General features: G+C 41.0%; 1 protein-coding gene across 3 annotated transcripts in view; it reads right to left on the bottom strand.

The window, feature by feature from the left end:
- The window catches only part of LOC109041789 (pseudouridylate synthase RPUSD2), a 335,027-nt gene that overhangs the window by 14,910 nt on the left and 306,246 nt on the right, over positions 1–13,871 (bottom strand). For all 3 annotated transcript variants that reach the window (XM_072302098.1, XM_019058214.2, XM_019058219.2), the window contains 2 exons: positions 7,087–7,208; positions 6,067–6,167 (listed from right to left, as the gene is read on the bottom strand). In XM_072302098.1, the coding sequence (XP_072158199.1) occupies positions 6,067–6,167; positions 7,087–7,208 (223 nt within the window). The remainder of the gene's footprint in view (positions 1–6,066; positions 6,168–7,086; positions 7,209–13,871) is intronic.

The following is a 13,871-nucleotide window of genomic DNA, read 5'->3' as shown; positions in this document are numbered from 1 at the left end:
AAATTTCGCGAGCCTCTTCAATATTTCATATTTGTCAGGGGATTGAGTATACAGCCCGCACTCATACACACAAAAATAGAAGAAAGTCTCAATTTTTACATTTTGCGAAACGTGAAAAGGAACCGGTATTTTGAATATCTTTCATAAATTTCTGAAATTCATGAAATATTTCACGTGAGATTTCAAGACTTCATTTTTCATGAAAAATTGCAGCCCTGTCAAAAGGGCGAGGATCCGGCGAAACTGAGCCTCGACCTCTTAAAGTAACTTGTACACTATACGGAAAGAAAGCAGTGCGCGGTTTCAGTGGCGTGGCGTGAATTGCAATACATCGATTGTTATGCCATTTAAACCTATGGTAAAGAATCAATTTTTAAGGTGTTCGCTGCGAACACCCAGTTTATCGATCCTTTCCCATAGGTTTAAATGGCATAACAATCGATATATCGCAATTCACGCCACGCCACTGCGCGGTTTCTGCAATATATCATCCTTGCCTTTGAATGATTAACTTCCATCATCCGTCACCCCGTTTCCCATTTTTCGCGCGTCTGTGAATGATATAGACGTATCTCTCCCAAACGGAACTATGTGCATTCAGACATGAGCCCTGAGACCCATAAGAATATATGCATAACAGGGCTCACGTCATAATGCACGTGGTTCTGTTTGATAAAAATACGTCCGTATATATGGGATCCGGGTCATTTATTAAAGAGAACATGGTCATTTTCAAATGAGCCCCAGAATGATAATGATCCCGAGTATTTCGGGGCTCATGACGGACAGAATGACCGGCTCAGTTGTCAGTTTCGTCATCGGTGACACCGTGCCGGGTCCCGTTTCGATTCAAATCATTCACAGGGAGGACTCTGTCCACTTTTCGGATCGCTTTTCAGGATCTGCGCATGAAAATTAAATTGATTACGTCCCAAACGGATACATTAATTACGCCATCGGGAAGCTGCTAATGACGAGAAATTTCATTCCGCCCCGATCATTACTCGTCCCCCTCCCCCTCCCCCTCCCCCGGACAATCATCAACTGTCAAAACCCTCCCGTATTCGATACCTCCGAAAGCCCGTGTTCGTTGCACATAACAATTCTGGTAGCGAAAGACTTGTACTCAGGATGGCTGCGATTAGAACTGGAGTTTAGTGAATTCTTCAGGTTTTCCTGATCAATTTTGGAAAAAAATATCTGCATGGAAAAAAAGTTGAAAAGAGCTTTTTTTAAAATAAAAATTGAAACAAAATTCTCTTCGATTTAAATAAACAAAATTTGAGGTAAGGATTCGTTTTTAATGCGAAGAAACATTCCTGAGTAAAAGACATTTGTTTTATGATTCAGGTGAAATTTTCTCAGTTCAAAAGAATACAATTTTGACATATAGGACAAAATTGATATTCTTCGAATTCGAAAAAATCATTTTAAAAAAATATCTTTACGCCAAAAAGATGTCTATAAACAAAGAGACTTTTGATTTGACCTAAGAGAATATCTTGTAAAGGTCTCACGGCTCCACACCTTTTCAGTCTTTTCTTCTTTCAGAGCCAATGATAAAAAAAGCCGAAAATACGAACTGATATGGTTTAAATTAAGCACTTCTACAATTTATAATGGATATTTGCTTGCGTTTTTAACTTCCTGAGAGGAACTCAGTCTTCACTCCTCAATGATACCTGGACGTCCCGATAAATACAAGTGGAAGGTACGCGTCTTAAACCACGAATGAAGAAGCCGCAGGTAGCGACGGAGAGGACACAAAATTAAATACATCGAAGCGGGATGCGTTTTCTCCACGATAGAAAAGCATAAAAAGAGCGAAAAAGGGGACAGGTCACTTGGTGGGTAGTTTACCCCCGTCGACCGCGCGTCATTTCCGGATGAAATAAACGGAAACAGCGATGAAACACATAGTATACGTCTCCGTTTGAAGTTTTCCGCTGCCGCACAGTGGATCGAGTCAATTAGAGAGGTCGGACATGAAATATTTGACAAAAACTGCGAATTTTGATGTTTATTTTGTCAAATTTTAAATTTCAAGGGGTGCTTTCAGAAAAAAATTTCAAGAGGAAACCAATGGAACCACTTTCAGAGCCTTAAAGTTTTGTACAATCGGAGTTATAAGCGTTCGAAGTTTCCAAATTTTGTCCGACCTCTCCTATGGACTCGATCCGCTGTGCGCCGGACGCGGACGCGAACGGGAAACTCGCGCCGGAATTTCGAGTCGCGTCTTTTTCGCGGCTGCCATTTTTCCAATTACTCTCTTCTCTACCGATGCTGATACGACGCACACTGCGACCGAAACATCTGACACGGTGCAGAAACTTTAAACGCTCTTATCTCCGTCAGTAAAAACCCTAGAAATTTGAAATTTATCCCGTTGGTTGCCTCGTCGAATATCTTTCGAAAAACACTCCTTTTAATGTATAATTCGACGAAAAACCAAACGATTTTAGTCATAAGTTTCACGTCCAATCTCTCTCGACGGTTCACCACTGTGCGCCACACGGGCAGGGACACATTCTTCTCGACTAATGCGTGGTCGGGGAATCTTGTATTCACAACTTTGAGTTGAGAACCCACATGAGGCTTCGCGGCAAGTTTCTCTCAAGGAACTTTTATTCCACCTCGAGTTTTTAAAAAAAGAGGAAAATGTTGCATGTGTACCTATTTCCTCCCACATTTGCACTAGCGACTAATGATCACAAAGCTGTTAAATCGTACGCATCCTCTGAAAATTAGGATTGAGGTATTCAAGCGCTAAGGAAATATTTAGTGCAATATAATGCGCTTAAAACAGTCGAAATACATCGAACAGGCTGGTATTGAGCACCTATTCTGCCGTGCTAAAGAAAAACGCCGTATGAACCTTCAACCGTTACAAAATCTCCCTCAATAAATCATGAATTTTGGGGAAAATTTAAAAATATTTTTCTGCGAATTTTTCGGAGGGTTTCGCTCATAATTTGATTATGTAGCATCGCATCCATGATATTGGACTCCATGCTCACCCTTGATATACTTGCCTGCTCATCTCGTCCAAGATCTTGGACTCCATGCTCATCGCTAAACTTCTCACTTCTTTGCTTTAGCATGGAGTCCAATAGCAAGCAGACCTTTCTTAGTTTTAAAGCTCATAATGATAGAAAATCGTATACTTCTCTTGTCTGATCTAACTTGAACTGACCTAACCAACCTAACCTAACCAAACCTAACTTAGCTTAACCTAACCAATGCACAACTTTTTACGAAAACACATCTTTTTCGTCTTTATTCCACAAAAATTGTCTTAATAAATAATTGGACCATATGCTCATGTGTTGTCAGAGAATAGCTGCATCCCACAACTTTGGACGCTATGCTTACTTCGATTTTTCTACAAAATTATCTCTCATTAAAGTGAGCATGGAGTCCAAGATCTTGGACGTGATGAGCAACCGAACATTATATGGGTGATCATGGAGTCCAATATCATGGACGCGATGCTACATTACCCATAATTTGACCTAACGTGCCTGAAAATTTCAAAGAAAAATATTCATAAAGTTCTTCAAAAATAAATATTTCCTGAGAGGCGATTTGGCAACATTCGAATGCTCATACGGCGTTTTTCCTGAGCACGGCAGTATTTATGATGGATTTACATGGTAGAAACACGGTACAGTCAACTTGCACGAATCGCCACTGGCCAAGCTGTGCCAATGAGAAAATCAGAGAGCCTGCAATCTTGCGTGCATGCAACGCGCACATCCCTGGAGCACGAATAGTTGTATTCAGACTTAACATTGAGAAAATCAAGGCGCTTTCTTTCCCGTTTGCGAGGACGGTATATACTCTCAATGATTGATTTTCACTACACATTTTTTTACCTGTTAGATGTATCGAATACAATCCATTCGGCTCGATCGAGCTTTTTTATCGGCGTAGTATAAAGAGACTCTGACGTCAGGTACCTAACATCGAAAACATAGGAGAACAAACGAGAAACAAGGCTAAAATGTACACATACAAATCTGAGACGTTTCGACTCAAGACTGAGCCATTTTCAGTCGGAAGAATAAAACTAAAATATAAAAAATTTCGAATAGAAACCTGCAGACTGCACGATGGCCGAGAAAATCAAAACCAAGAGAAGAGAGGTTTCTATTTGGAATTTTTTATATTTTAGTTTTATTCTTCCGACTGAAAATGGCTCAGTTTTGAGCCGAAACGTCTCGAATTTGTATGTGAGCTTTTTAGCCTTGTTTCCCGTTTTTTCTCCTATGGTTTTGATATCACCATTGTCACGGGCTGCTGCACTAAAAAAAAATTCTCGGAGTTATTACCAAGGTCCGTTGGTACCTTTACCATCTCACTTTTTTTTACCAATTATTGGTAATTTTATCAAGACAGACTGGTAAGCTTACCTAAAAACCGGTATTTTTACTGTTTTTTTCGGGTAAGAATACCACTTTTATTGGTAATCAATTCCCGGTAACTTTGCCATTTTATCTCGGTAATTCTACCACAGTCGATAAAAGATATTGGCGTTTTTACCGGGAATCAGTAGAATTACCGAGAAAGTCAATAATTTTACCGAGATTCCTCGGTAAAATTACCAATTCCATAAATGGTCATTTTACCAAGAAAAAACTGGAATCAAATAGAACCCTGAATTCTTGGTAATTTTACCCTTTTCTTGGTAAATACACAGAGATTTTTTTTCAGTGTGCGTTAGAAATTTTGACCTACGTCAGGTAACTCGGGCTGCATTTATCTGGCAACCTTGAGAAGTCTCGTCGCGAATTGTCAAGACCCGTCGGTACCGAGTCTTGTTTTGTCTCGGGTCCCCGCGAGGGGGGGCCGGCGGCCGGGGGCGGGGGGGGGGGGTGCTATTCCCTGTTGAGCCCCTCGTCGGATTCGTCTTTGCCAAGTGTCACGTTGCATTATTCATCGGAGTTCATTTGTAATGCTTAATTTAAGACTGCACCTCGCGCAATGATTAAGCGACCCAACCTAAATTTTGCTCGGATTCTGTTATTTTTGCGCGTCTGACGGGCATCGACGCGTGTGGGCAGCGGACGCGGTCGTCCCCGTGAGAGGAGCACATTGTCGTCGCCAACCTAGTTACGTCGACGTCGACGTCCCGTCCGACGTCGCGTCGCGGCGGCCGCGTTCCCTCTTTGTCTTCGCTCGTCACTTATTCAGATTTCGCCGGCGAAAAATCCGATTAGTGACCGCCGCCGGGCAGAAGGGATCGCGATGGAGATGTTGCATGTGTGAGGAATTTGCGATTTGACTACTGATTCTTTTGTAAAAGTTCGCGAGGAACTCGATGGTGCCACTGGTTTTCTCTGAAATCATCTCCCAAGCTCAAAAAAAGCTCTCAAGTTGAGGCCAAAATGGAGGGGATATCCCACGCTATCCTGAGAGTCCACGTCTACATCAAGACAAACTCTCCATGCAAAGATAGAGAGCAAATACATTAGCAGGGTTGCCGTGTTTTCAGTTTTGGAGTCCCCAAATAAAGTGGCAGCCCTGTCAATGTATTTGCTCCCTATCTTTGCATGGAGAGTTTGTCTTGATGTAGAGGTGGACTCTCAGGATAGCGTGGGATATCCCCTCCATTTTGGCCTCAACTTGAGAGCTTTTTTTGAGCTTGGGAGCTGATTTCAGAGAAAACCAGTGGCACCATCGTGTTTCTCGCGAACTTTTACGTAAGAATCAACAGTCAAATCGCAAATTCCTCACACATGCAACATCTCCATTGGCTCTATCCATTACTATTAATACTTCATCCATACTCCATCCATACTATTTAAGGTAGAATTCTTACTCTTTCGTCATCATAAAGCTTAAATTTCTACCGAAATAAATGGATGACGTTGAGTTAAACCATAACGTCTGGGGACGAATCTATTGTACTGTTTTCTTCCAGGGTGGAATAGAGAAGAAAGGATAATATCAAATGAATAAAAATGAAGAATAATATCCCACGTTACGTCGTTTTATTCAAAACTTTCGTCATAAAAGAAGGTTAGAGACAATGGGAGGGGAAATCTGAGGGTTGAAATTACATACCTGTGAACGACATTGGCGAGAAGATCGTTATGTTTGAGTTTGTAGTCAACGTCCACCCTTTCATAATTAACGGTGAGGGAACCACTCCGTATACACCGTTCCTGTTGGAAGAAAATATAAAATAAACCATTAGTGAGCGAAAATTCGTCGTTTCCCGACGAAGAAACGTTACTCTATTCCAGCGTCGCAAGAATGACTCGAACAATCCAATTTAACTCCTATAATTTTTGTCGAAAATTACTCTAATTTTTTCATAAGGTTAGAAGAAAAACCAGTGAAAAAACCAGTTAGAAATCTCCAAAATTCTCGTGTTAAAAATGCAACCTGCTAGGGGAAATTTGGCAACATTGAAACGTATAGTTACGTTCTTTCGATAGGGAACCAACGAATAAATTAGCGAAGAGAACTCTTCACAGCCTGACAGAAATTCAGCTGTGGGTTGGGACTGCTCACAATCAGGAGATAGACACTTGTAATTTTGCCACCAAGCATGGATTTCTGCGGAATCAAGAGCATATTTTCACCTAAAGGGAACACAAATATACCTTGTTTGGACGTATTTCTATCAAACGGAACTAAGCGCCATAGGGGGAGGAAGGTAGAGGGGGGCTTGGATTGGCGGCGGAAACCGGCGTCGGGCTCGTTCCGTCCTATACTCGCAATGCTTTTCCATGGCGCTTAGTTCCGTTTGACAGAAATACGTCAATTTTATCTTCAAAGAACCACTAGACTGAGTTAAAAGCATAATTCGAAGTGTTTCAAGTGTTGATGAAATGCATAATGACAAAAAGTCTTGTCTACAAACATTTTGTCTCGTGCAGTTGAGAATGTTTTAAAAAAAAGCGAACAATAAATAGTTCCCCTTTTTGATTGAAAGATACGCTACTTTTAATTTTTGGATTGGATTGGATTGGATTGGATTGGAACGGAGGGGGGTAGGGACTAAAGCGCAAGGATTAGCCCTCGTGGGCTATTTGAAGTAGTAAAAAAAAAAAAAAACTAACAAAAAAAACCACTTACGTATTCTTCGGCGGGATGAGCCCTGAATTCTCGGGCAAAGACGTCGAGGATTTTTTCGCCAACCCATCGGCCTTTCGTGAAGGTGGTGAATGTGAAATAGTAAGGATACACTTTGCGGAGACCTGAAACAAATTACACCATTTCTGGTTAGAATTGTCTAATATCTCTTCTTTGTCTATAGCTTTGTTTTTCAATGACAGTGATCAGCCCGCTGACGTCAACGCATCGCGACGCGACGCGGCTTCTCGTCTTCTTCAATCTTCGTTTGGGGTCGTCTCTTAGTGGCAGTCGACTTGAACAACCCGTCGCTCCTCTGACGTAAGGGCGTATCTTGATCTCCACGTGAGCCCGGTGGCGTGGCGTGAATTGCGATATATCGATTGTTCTGCCATTTAAACCTATGGTAAAGAATCGATTATTAAGGTGTTCGCTGCGAACACCCTGTTTATCGATCCTTTTCCATAGATTTAAGTGGCATAACAATCGATACGACGCAAAGCACGCCACGCCACTACGTGAGCCCTATTTCGCGTGTAAATCCATGCTTTCTGGGGCTCATCCGGAAATTGAGATACGCCCTGACCAGTAGTGACCACATTGTTGTGGCCATTGTCAAAACGGTGGTCTCGCCCGAACTCGACATCGGGTCAAAAACTTCGGATTCGATCAACCGAGAGTTCTGCCGTACTACCATAAGGAACAACGCCGTAAGAGTCTTCAGCCGTTGCCGTATCCTCTCTGATAAAAACAAACCAATTTACTGGGAACATCTTGAATGGTTTTTCTTTAAATTTTTCAGACTATTTCGTTCGCAGTTTAGTCTAAAATATCTGAAAATTTCAAGAGCGAATATGCACGACTTCCTTAAAAAGGCCTGTTTTGTACCGGAAAAGTCGGCAATGTGCGAATGGACTTACGCAGCACGGCAGAGTTGGACGTCGAAAACAGTCCGTATAATTAATGGGCTTCGGACACAATGTCCTCGACAAAGCTGCCGGGGTTTCGATCGCTTACCACTTTCGCCTCGTTCAATTATGTCTATCGCGAAAAGTTCAGCGGTGCGATCTCGCGAACTTTCCGTGAACTGTCAACTTGACTGTCTGTCGCTCTGATAAACAGTCAAGATTTTTTTTCTTCGACGTTTTGCTATGCTGAAATACCTTCTCCGAATAAATTCAATGGATCCCTTGATGGGGTACGTATTGGAGTATTTCGTGACAAGGTTCCCTATCAAAGTTTTTCAAGCGGGACATGCTGATCATCATGGGTACTACATATTCTGCAACTATTCCTGGCTAATTTAAGGAACAACATATCGACGGTGTAAGTCCACAGCAGAGTTCGAAACTCCCAGGCGCCAACGCGCAAAATGCGCCTACAAAATCGGCCATGGCGCCTAAAAAATGAAGGCTCTGCGCCAACGTGGCCCCTAAAAATTGCCCCCTAAAAATCTAGATTTTCACAGGAAGTCACATAAAGAAAGAAAAACGAATCTATTTAAATTGAAAAAAATCAGAATTTTCAGCACTACAAGTGAAAGCTTGCTTTTTCTTTTCTTCACGATTCCATTCCTAGTGCTTTTGTCTTCCCCAAGTTACAGCTACTTACTAGTTCTGTTACGAAAACATCTTGTGTCTAACTTTTCACTAAATGCGCCGTACTATATGGGCAAAAAGTCAATTTGGCCCCTAAAAAATCTTCAATGGCGCCTAAAAATTGGGCTTGATGCTGCACTTGGCTCCTAAAACTCAAATGTGAGTTTCGAACACTGGTCTACAGCCACGTATCCCGTTGGCGATGTTTGAAAATTTCCGCTCCTATTTTATTTTTTAAAAGAGAACAAACCGACATCATTCCTTGAAGTTCCTGCAGGATTTTCTTCGGAAAGACAAGAAAAATCACGGAAGTTTTTAAGAGCTCCCGTCGAGTAGTTTTCCATTTAAAAAGTAAAGTATGGCAGGAAGTCTGCAACGTCGCATACGAGATACGTGGTTGCGGACTAACACCATCGATGTATCATTAGTTTCCATATAGAGATACGTACATTTTTGCATGAGCTAGAAATAGAAGTTTCATACTACAAAATGCGGCCTATGTAAACTTCAAAAATTAACTAAACTGAATTTTGCAATCAGGGACTCCTATGGTTACAATGTTGCTAACATTGTACAGCTTATTTAATCTTTCAAGAGAAACCTAAAGATCTGAACTACTTCCATTTGCGCACCAAAAAAGTTTCATTTGAATGAGATAATTACTTTTCAAAATTCAATCATTGAAAGGAGGGCGTATGAGTCCAACAGGTAGTGAACCAAGTCGAGGGATTTTGCTTTCATTGTATCAAAACGGTGAAGTTGGGCTCATAGGAGCTGAAATGGTGATATTCGCTTGGAGCTAGCGACAAGACAATGTCTCGCCTTCAATTAATAATATAGGCAATTTCGAGGACACGGGAACCGCAATAGTGGTATCCACGCAATGAAGTTGGTAATTAAAACAGGCATGCGGAGATAACCCATCAGTTCGTAGTGGCAGATAGCAATGCTCTAATAATGAGACTTCAAGCTTGCTTATTTTGTTCCATCCTGTGCCAGATTTTCAGCCAGTTCTTCCTCACACCGCTTTCCTGTATACAGGATCATTTCTTCAACATATCTCTCATCCTTCAGGAGAGCCTTATAATTCACTTTTTTATAAAGGGATGGTTAAAGAAGCCTTCTTTTCAACTTCATAAATAGGATACTTTCACTAAACTTCAAATGGAATTAGACTCACGTTGAAAATGTTTTTTTCTCGATTTTGAATTTTTGATAGAAAAAACTGTGATAACTAGAAAAATTCAACACTTCCATCCAATTTCAATTCCAAAATACGACTCAGTGCGGTTCCATAAAACTCGGTCCATTCAATCGAAAGAAATTTGATCAATTTCAAATAAATCAGCACTTAAATATAATGTAAAAATAGAGATGATGAGATTTAATTTAATAACCTAAACATTAGTAAGTAGAGAGATAATAAGAACTTGAAAATCAATTGAACGTCCAACGTATTTCTTCATTACTGCCGTTCACAGGAAAAACGCCGTAACTCCTATTAAGACTTCACATTTTTCTTGGACACATACTGTTCTATTGCGAGAAAACATGATCACTACGATGCTTCGATTTGTAAATTTGAATCGTCCTCAACGGTATGCTGCACTCATCTTAGAATGAAGGATAAATGGATGTTGGTTGTTCGTTAATGAAACATTTCGTCGGTAAAAAGCTGCAAAAATATAGACTGGAGTTACGGCGCTTTTGCTAAGGACAGCAGATTAGTATGGTAGAACATGTGCCGTTAACATGAATCCTTTTGCACTCGAATTTTACCAGGAATAATTGGCCAATATGACGCATTGCATCTCGAAAAGAAGAAGAACGAGTATAATGGCAAGTTAACGACGAGCGAAATTAAGGACGGTAAAGAGAGATGCGCAGAACGGAGAGAACCCAGGAGGACCAAGAGCTCAAGACTGGAAGCCACAAAGCAAGAACCGCGTAACTGAATAGATTGTTCCAGTCGAGATAAGTGGTTGTTGCTGGGGCGGAAGAAAACGCTGACGGAGGCGACAACTCACTTTTTTTCCACTGCAACGCCTCTTCAGACCCCCTCGGCTTTTCATAGCTCCTTGGAGCAGCTTTACGGCTTTTCAGCTCAGAATGAAATTGATGATGCAAAGCATCTTTGAGTGGCGTGCACACTCGTGGATAGGAATGCTGAAAACTGCTACTATTCTTCCCACTACCAACCCCCCCCCCCCCCCCGGCACTGTTCCCTAACAGACTCAACAATCAAAATGTCCTTGCGGCTCGCTCCATCGCAACGAGCGTGATCGTGATATTCGCTCTCCATGCCGATTGCAACTCAATAGCATGAGAATGGCTGCCGTACTGAGGAAGAACGCCGTATGAGCCTTCGGACGTTGCCATATTTCCCTCAATGAAACCTAATTTTTCTTGAAAAATGTTGCATATTTTTTTTTCAAATTTTTCAGACAATTTTGTTTGCAATTTAATCTACAATATCTGAAAATGTCAAGCAAAAAAACGCATAAATTTCCTTAAAAAGGCATGTTTTATCGGGGGGAAATTTGGCAACTCTCGAATGTTCATACGGCGTTTTTCCTCAGCACGACAGCGCGGTTACAGGAGTTTCTGTCGGTATTAACTGCAGAAGGCAAATCGTGCGATCAAAAGCACATCGAAGGCTAAGGAACAATATGAATTCATTTGGTTATATATGGTTATATTGTTCTAACTGACAATGGACCACTAGACAAGGTACGAATTTAAGCATTCTAATACATGTTTCCGAACCAGAATTTCACGCGAAACACGATTTGCGCAACGAAAATTACTGAAATCAACTCCTAAGGAAGATATTAACGTTTTTATTTCACATTGGTTATGAGGAATTTGAAAGGCCCGCTCACAAGAAACTCAAAGCTCTACGTAAGTCAAATCGCGCACCACAACGGTCTCAGCGAGCCTCTCAATCGAGCAAACGTTCATTTCCCACCATGTGTTGTTCAAACTATAAGCAATTCGCTATAACTGAGCCAAAGCGTCAAGATTGAGGTTGCCAGATTTTTATATAGCAGAGACTGTCATGATGACGTTTAGCGCGCGATGTGAATCACGTATAGCATTGAGTTTTCATGAGCGGGTGGTTTGAATTCACGCATCAAGAATCACTTAATTTCTTCGTAAGGAGTTGATTTGGTAGTTTTTGTTGTGCGCATCGTGTTCTACGTGAAATTTCGGTTAAGAAACCTGTATCAGAATGCTGAAATTCGTACCTTGTCTAGTGGTCCATTTTGGCGAAAATGAGTTGGGGACTTTGATGCATTCTGAAGTATAAAATACGCAAGCTGATGTTTTCCGTTTTTTCCAATATCGCGTGGGAGCGCTGTGATGGCGTTTAAATCTACAAAAAAATTGCAGAACTAATGTCAAAATTACAAAAAAAATAGCGAACTTTCTCCTTGTCCTGAAATCGTTAGTTTGCAGACAGGAGGTATCGTTCCTAATACATAGACATAGGAACCGACAAGTGGCACGATTTAATAGGAAACTGCAAATTGTTTTACTCCAAAACCGTCATTTTGGCCGCCGCGCGTATGAAATTCGAAACACAATCACCAATTTTATTGTTCTAAATACCGAAAGGAAGATAATGGCGTGTGATATGATATGCATTCAAGTATGTGCACAAGGGGACACATTTGCTCCCTGACTTTTAAGTAATGTGGAGTTTCCAGTTAATTTTGGAAAGAAGAGTTCAAGGTTTTCCAGACTTCATGAAACATTTTCCGGACTTTTATTCGAAAAAATGAATGAATTAGATGCACCGGGCACTGTTTAAAATATTTGCCAAGATCAACATTTACTGCTTGCCGATCAGATTTAGGCTCAGTTTATGATTATCGAAAGAACAGGGTATCATCGTGAAACAGATTGTAGCACAATGTAGTACTGGGTATTTTAAAAACTTTTCATCATGTATCACGTTCTAACAACATTCCGGTTTTCGCAATAAAATAATTCCTCATTCTTACTAAGCCTTCCCCCTCATCCTCCCAAAAAACCAAGCAATCTCCAGTTTCAGTGAGAAATCATTCAACGAAGTGTGATGGGTGAAAGGGCCACGGACTGCGACTGACTCAACGGCGGTGTTGATACCACTAAACCTGCTCCTGGGAGCCCGTTTTGCCTACTCTCTAAATTGAAGGCGAATCCGGCCGTCTCGATGCTGCGGGAGCTCTTCCCACGACTACCGTTTGAACGTACTCTCATCTCATCATGTGTTCTTACGTAAACTTGGCCCCTCCCCTATTAACCGCTTATAATGTTACAAATCGACGGCTTAAGTCCTTAACCAGCTACATCATTTGCGGCGTTTGAAAATCTCCACTGCTATATTATTTTTTTAAAGGAGAACGAATTGATATTATTCCTTAAAGTTTTTGCAGAATTTCCTTCGCACAGAGAAGAAAAATCACGGCAGTTTCAAAGAATTGCCGTTGAGTAGTTTTCCGTTCAAAAAATAAAGTATGACGGGAAGTCTGCGACGTCGAAAACGACCTACGCGCACTGGAAAAATAAAAAACACATCGGATCTAGAGTCCAGACTCTTGAAAACATTGACAAGAAAAAGGACTCCTGATTCAAGCAGATTTAGGCTTAAATCAAGAACCAAGCCTCTTAATTTGAGCGGATTTCCTTTTGATTTAAGCTTAAATCTGATTGAATCAAGAGTCCTTTTTCTTGTCAATGTTTTCAAGAGTCTGGACTCTGGATCCAATGTGTTTTTTTTTTCCAGTGCGTCTACGGGTCCAGCGCCCGGTGCTTTCGGCCTCTGAGCCCGGAACGGACGGTATGTCTACAAAGCCCGTAACTTTTTTTCAGTGTAGTAGTCTGCCGTGCTAAGGAAAAACGCCTTATGAACATTCGAGAGTTGCCAAATTTCTCACGATAAAATGTTTATTTTTGAGGAAAGTTATGAATGTTTTTCCGAAAATTTTTTCCAAGAACTTTAGGTAAAATTCTGAACAAGATTACCTGAAGAAATGGAGGAAAAATATTTACAAATTTTTCCGAAAATTCGTGATTTACCTCAAGAAATTTGGCAACGCATGACGGCTCATACGGCGTTCTTCCTTACCACGGCAGTAGTGCGGAGTCTCTGAAATGGACTGCATTTTGCAATTTGGAACTATAAATTCTGGCCCGGCTAAAAAA

The sequence above is a fragment of the Bemisia tabaci genome, chromosome 7 (assembly GCF_918797505.1).
Source record: "Bemisia tabaci chromosome 7, PGI_BMITA_v3".
Lineage (NCBI taxonomy): Eukaryota > Metazoa > Arthropoda > Insecta > Hemiptera > Aleyrodidae > Bemisia > Bemisia tabaci.
Note: the sequence above shows the minus strand (reverse complement) of the source record. Positions and strands in the feature narration are given on the sequence as shown.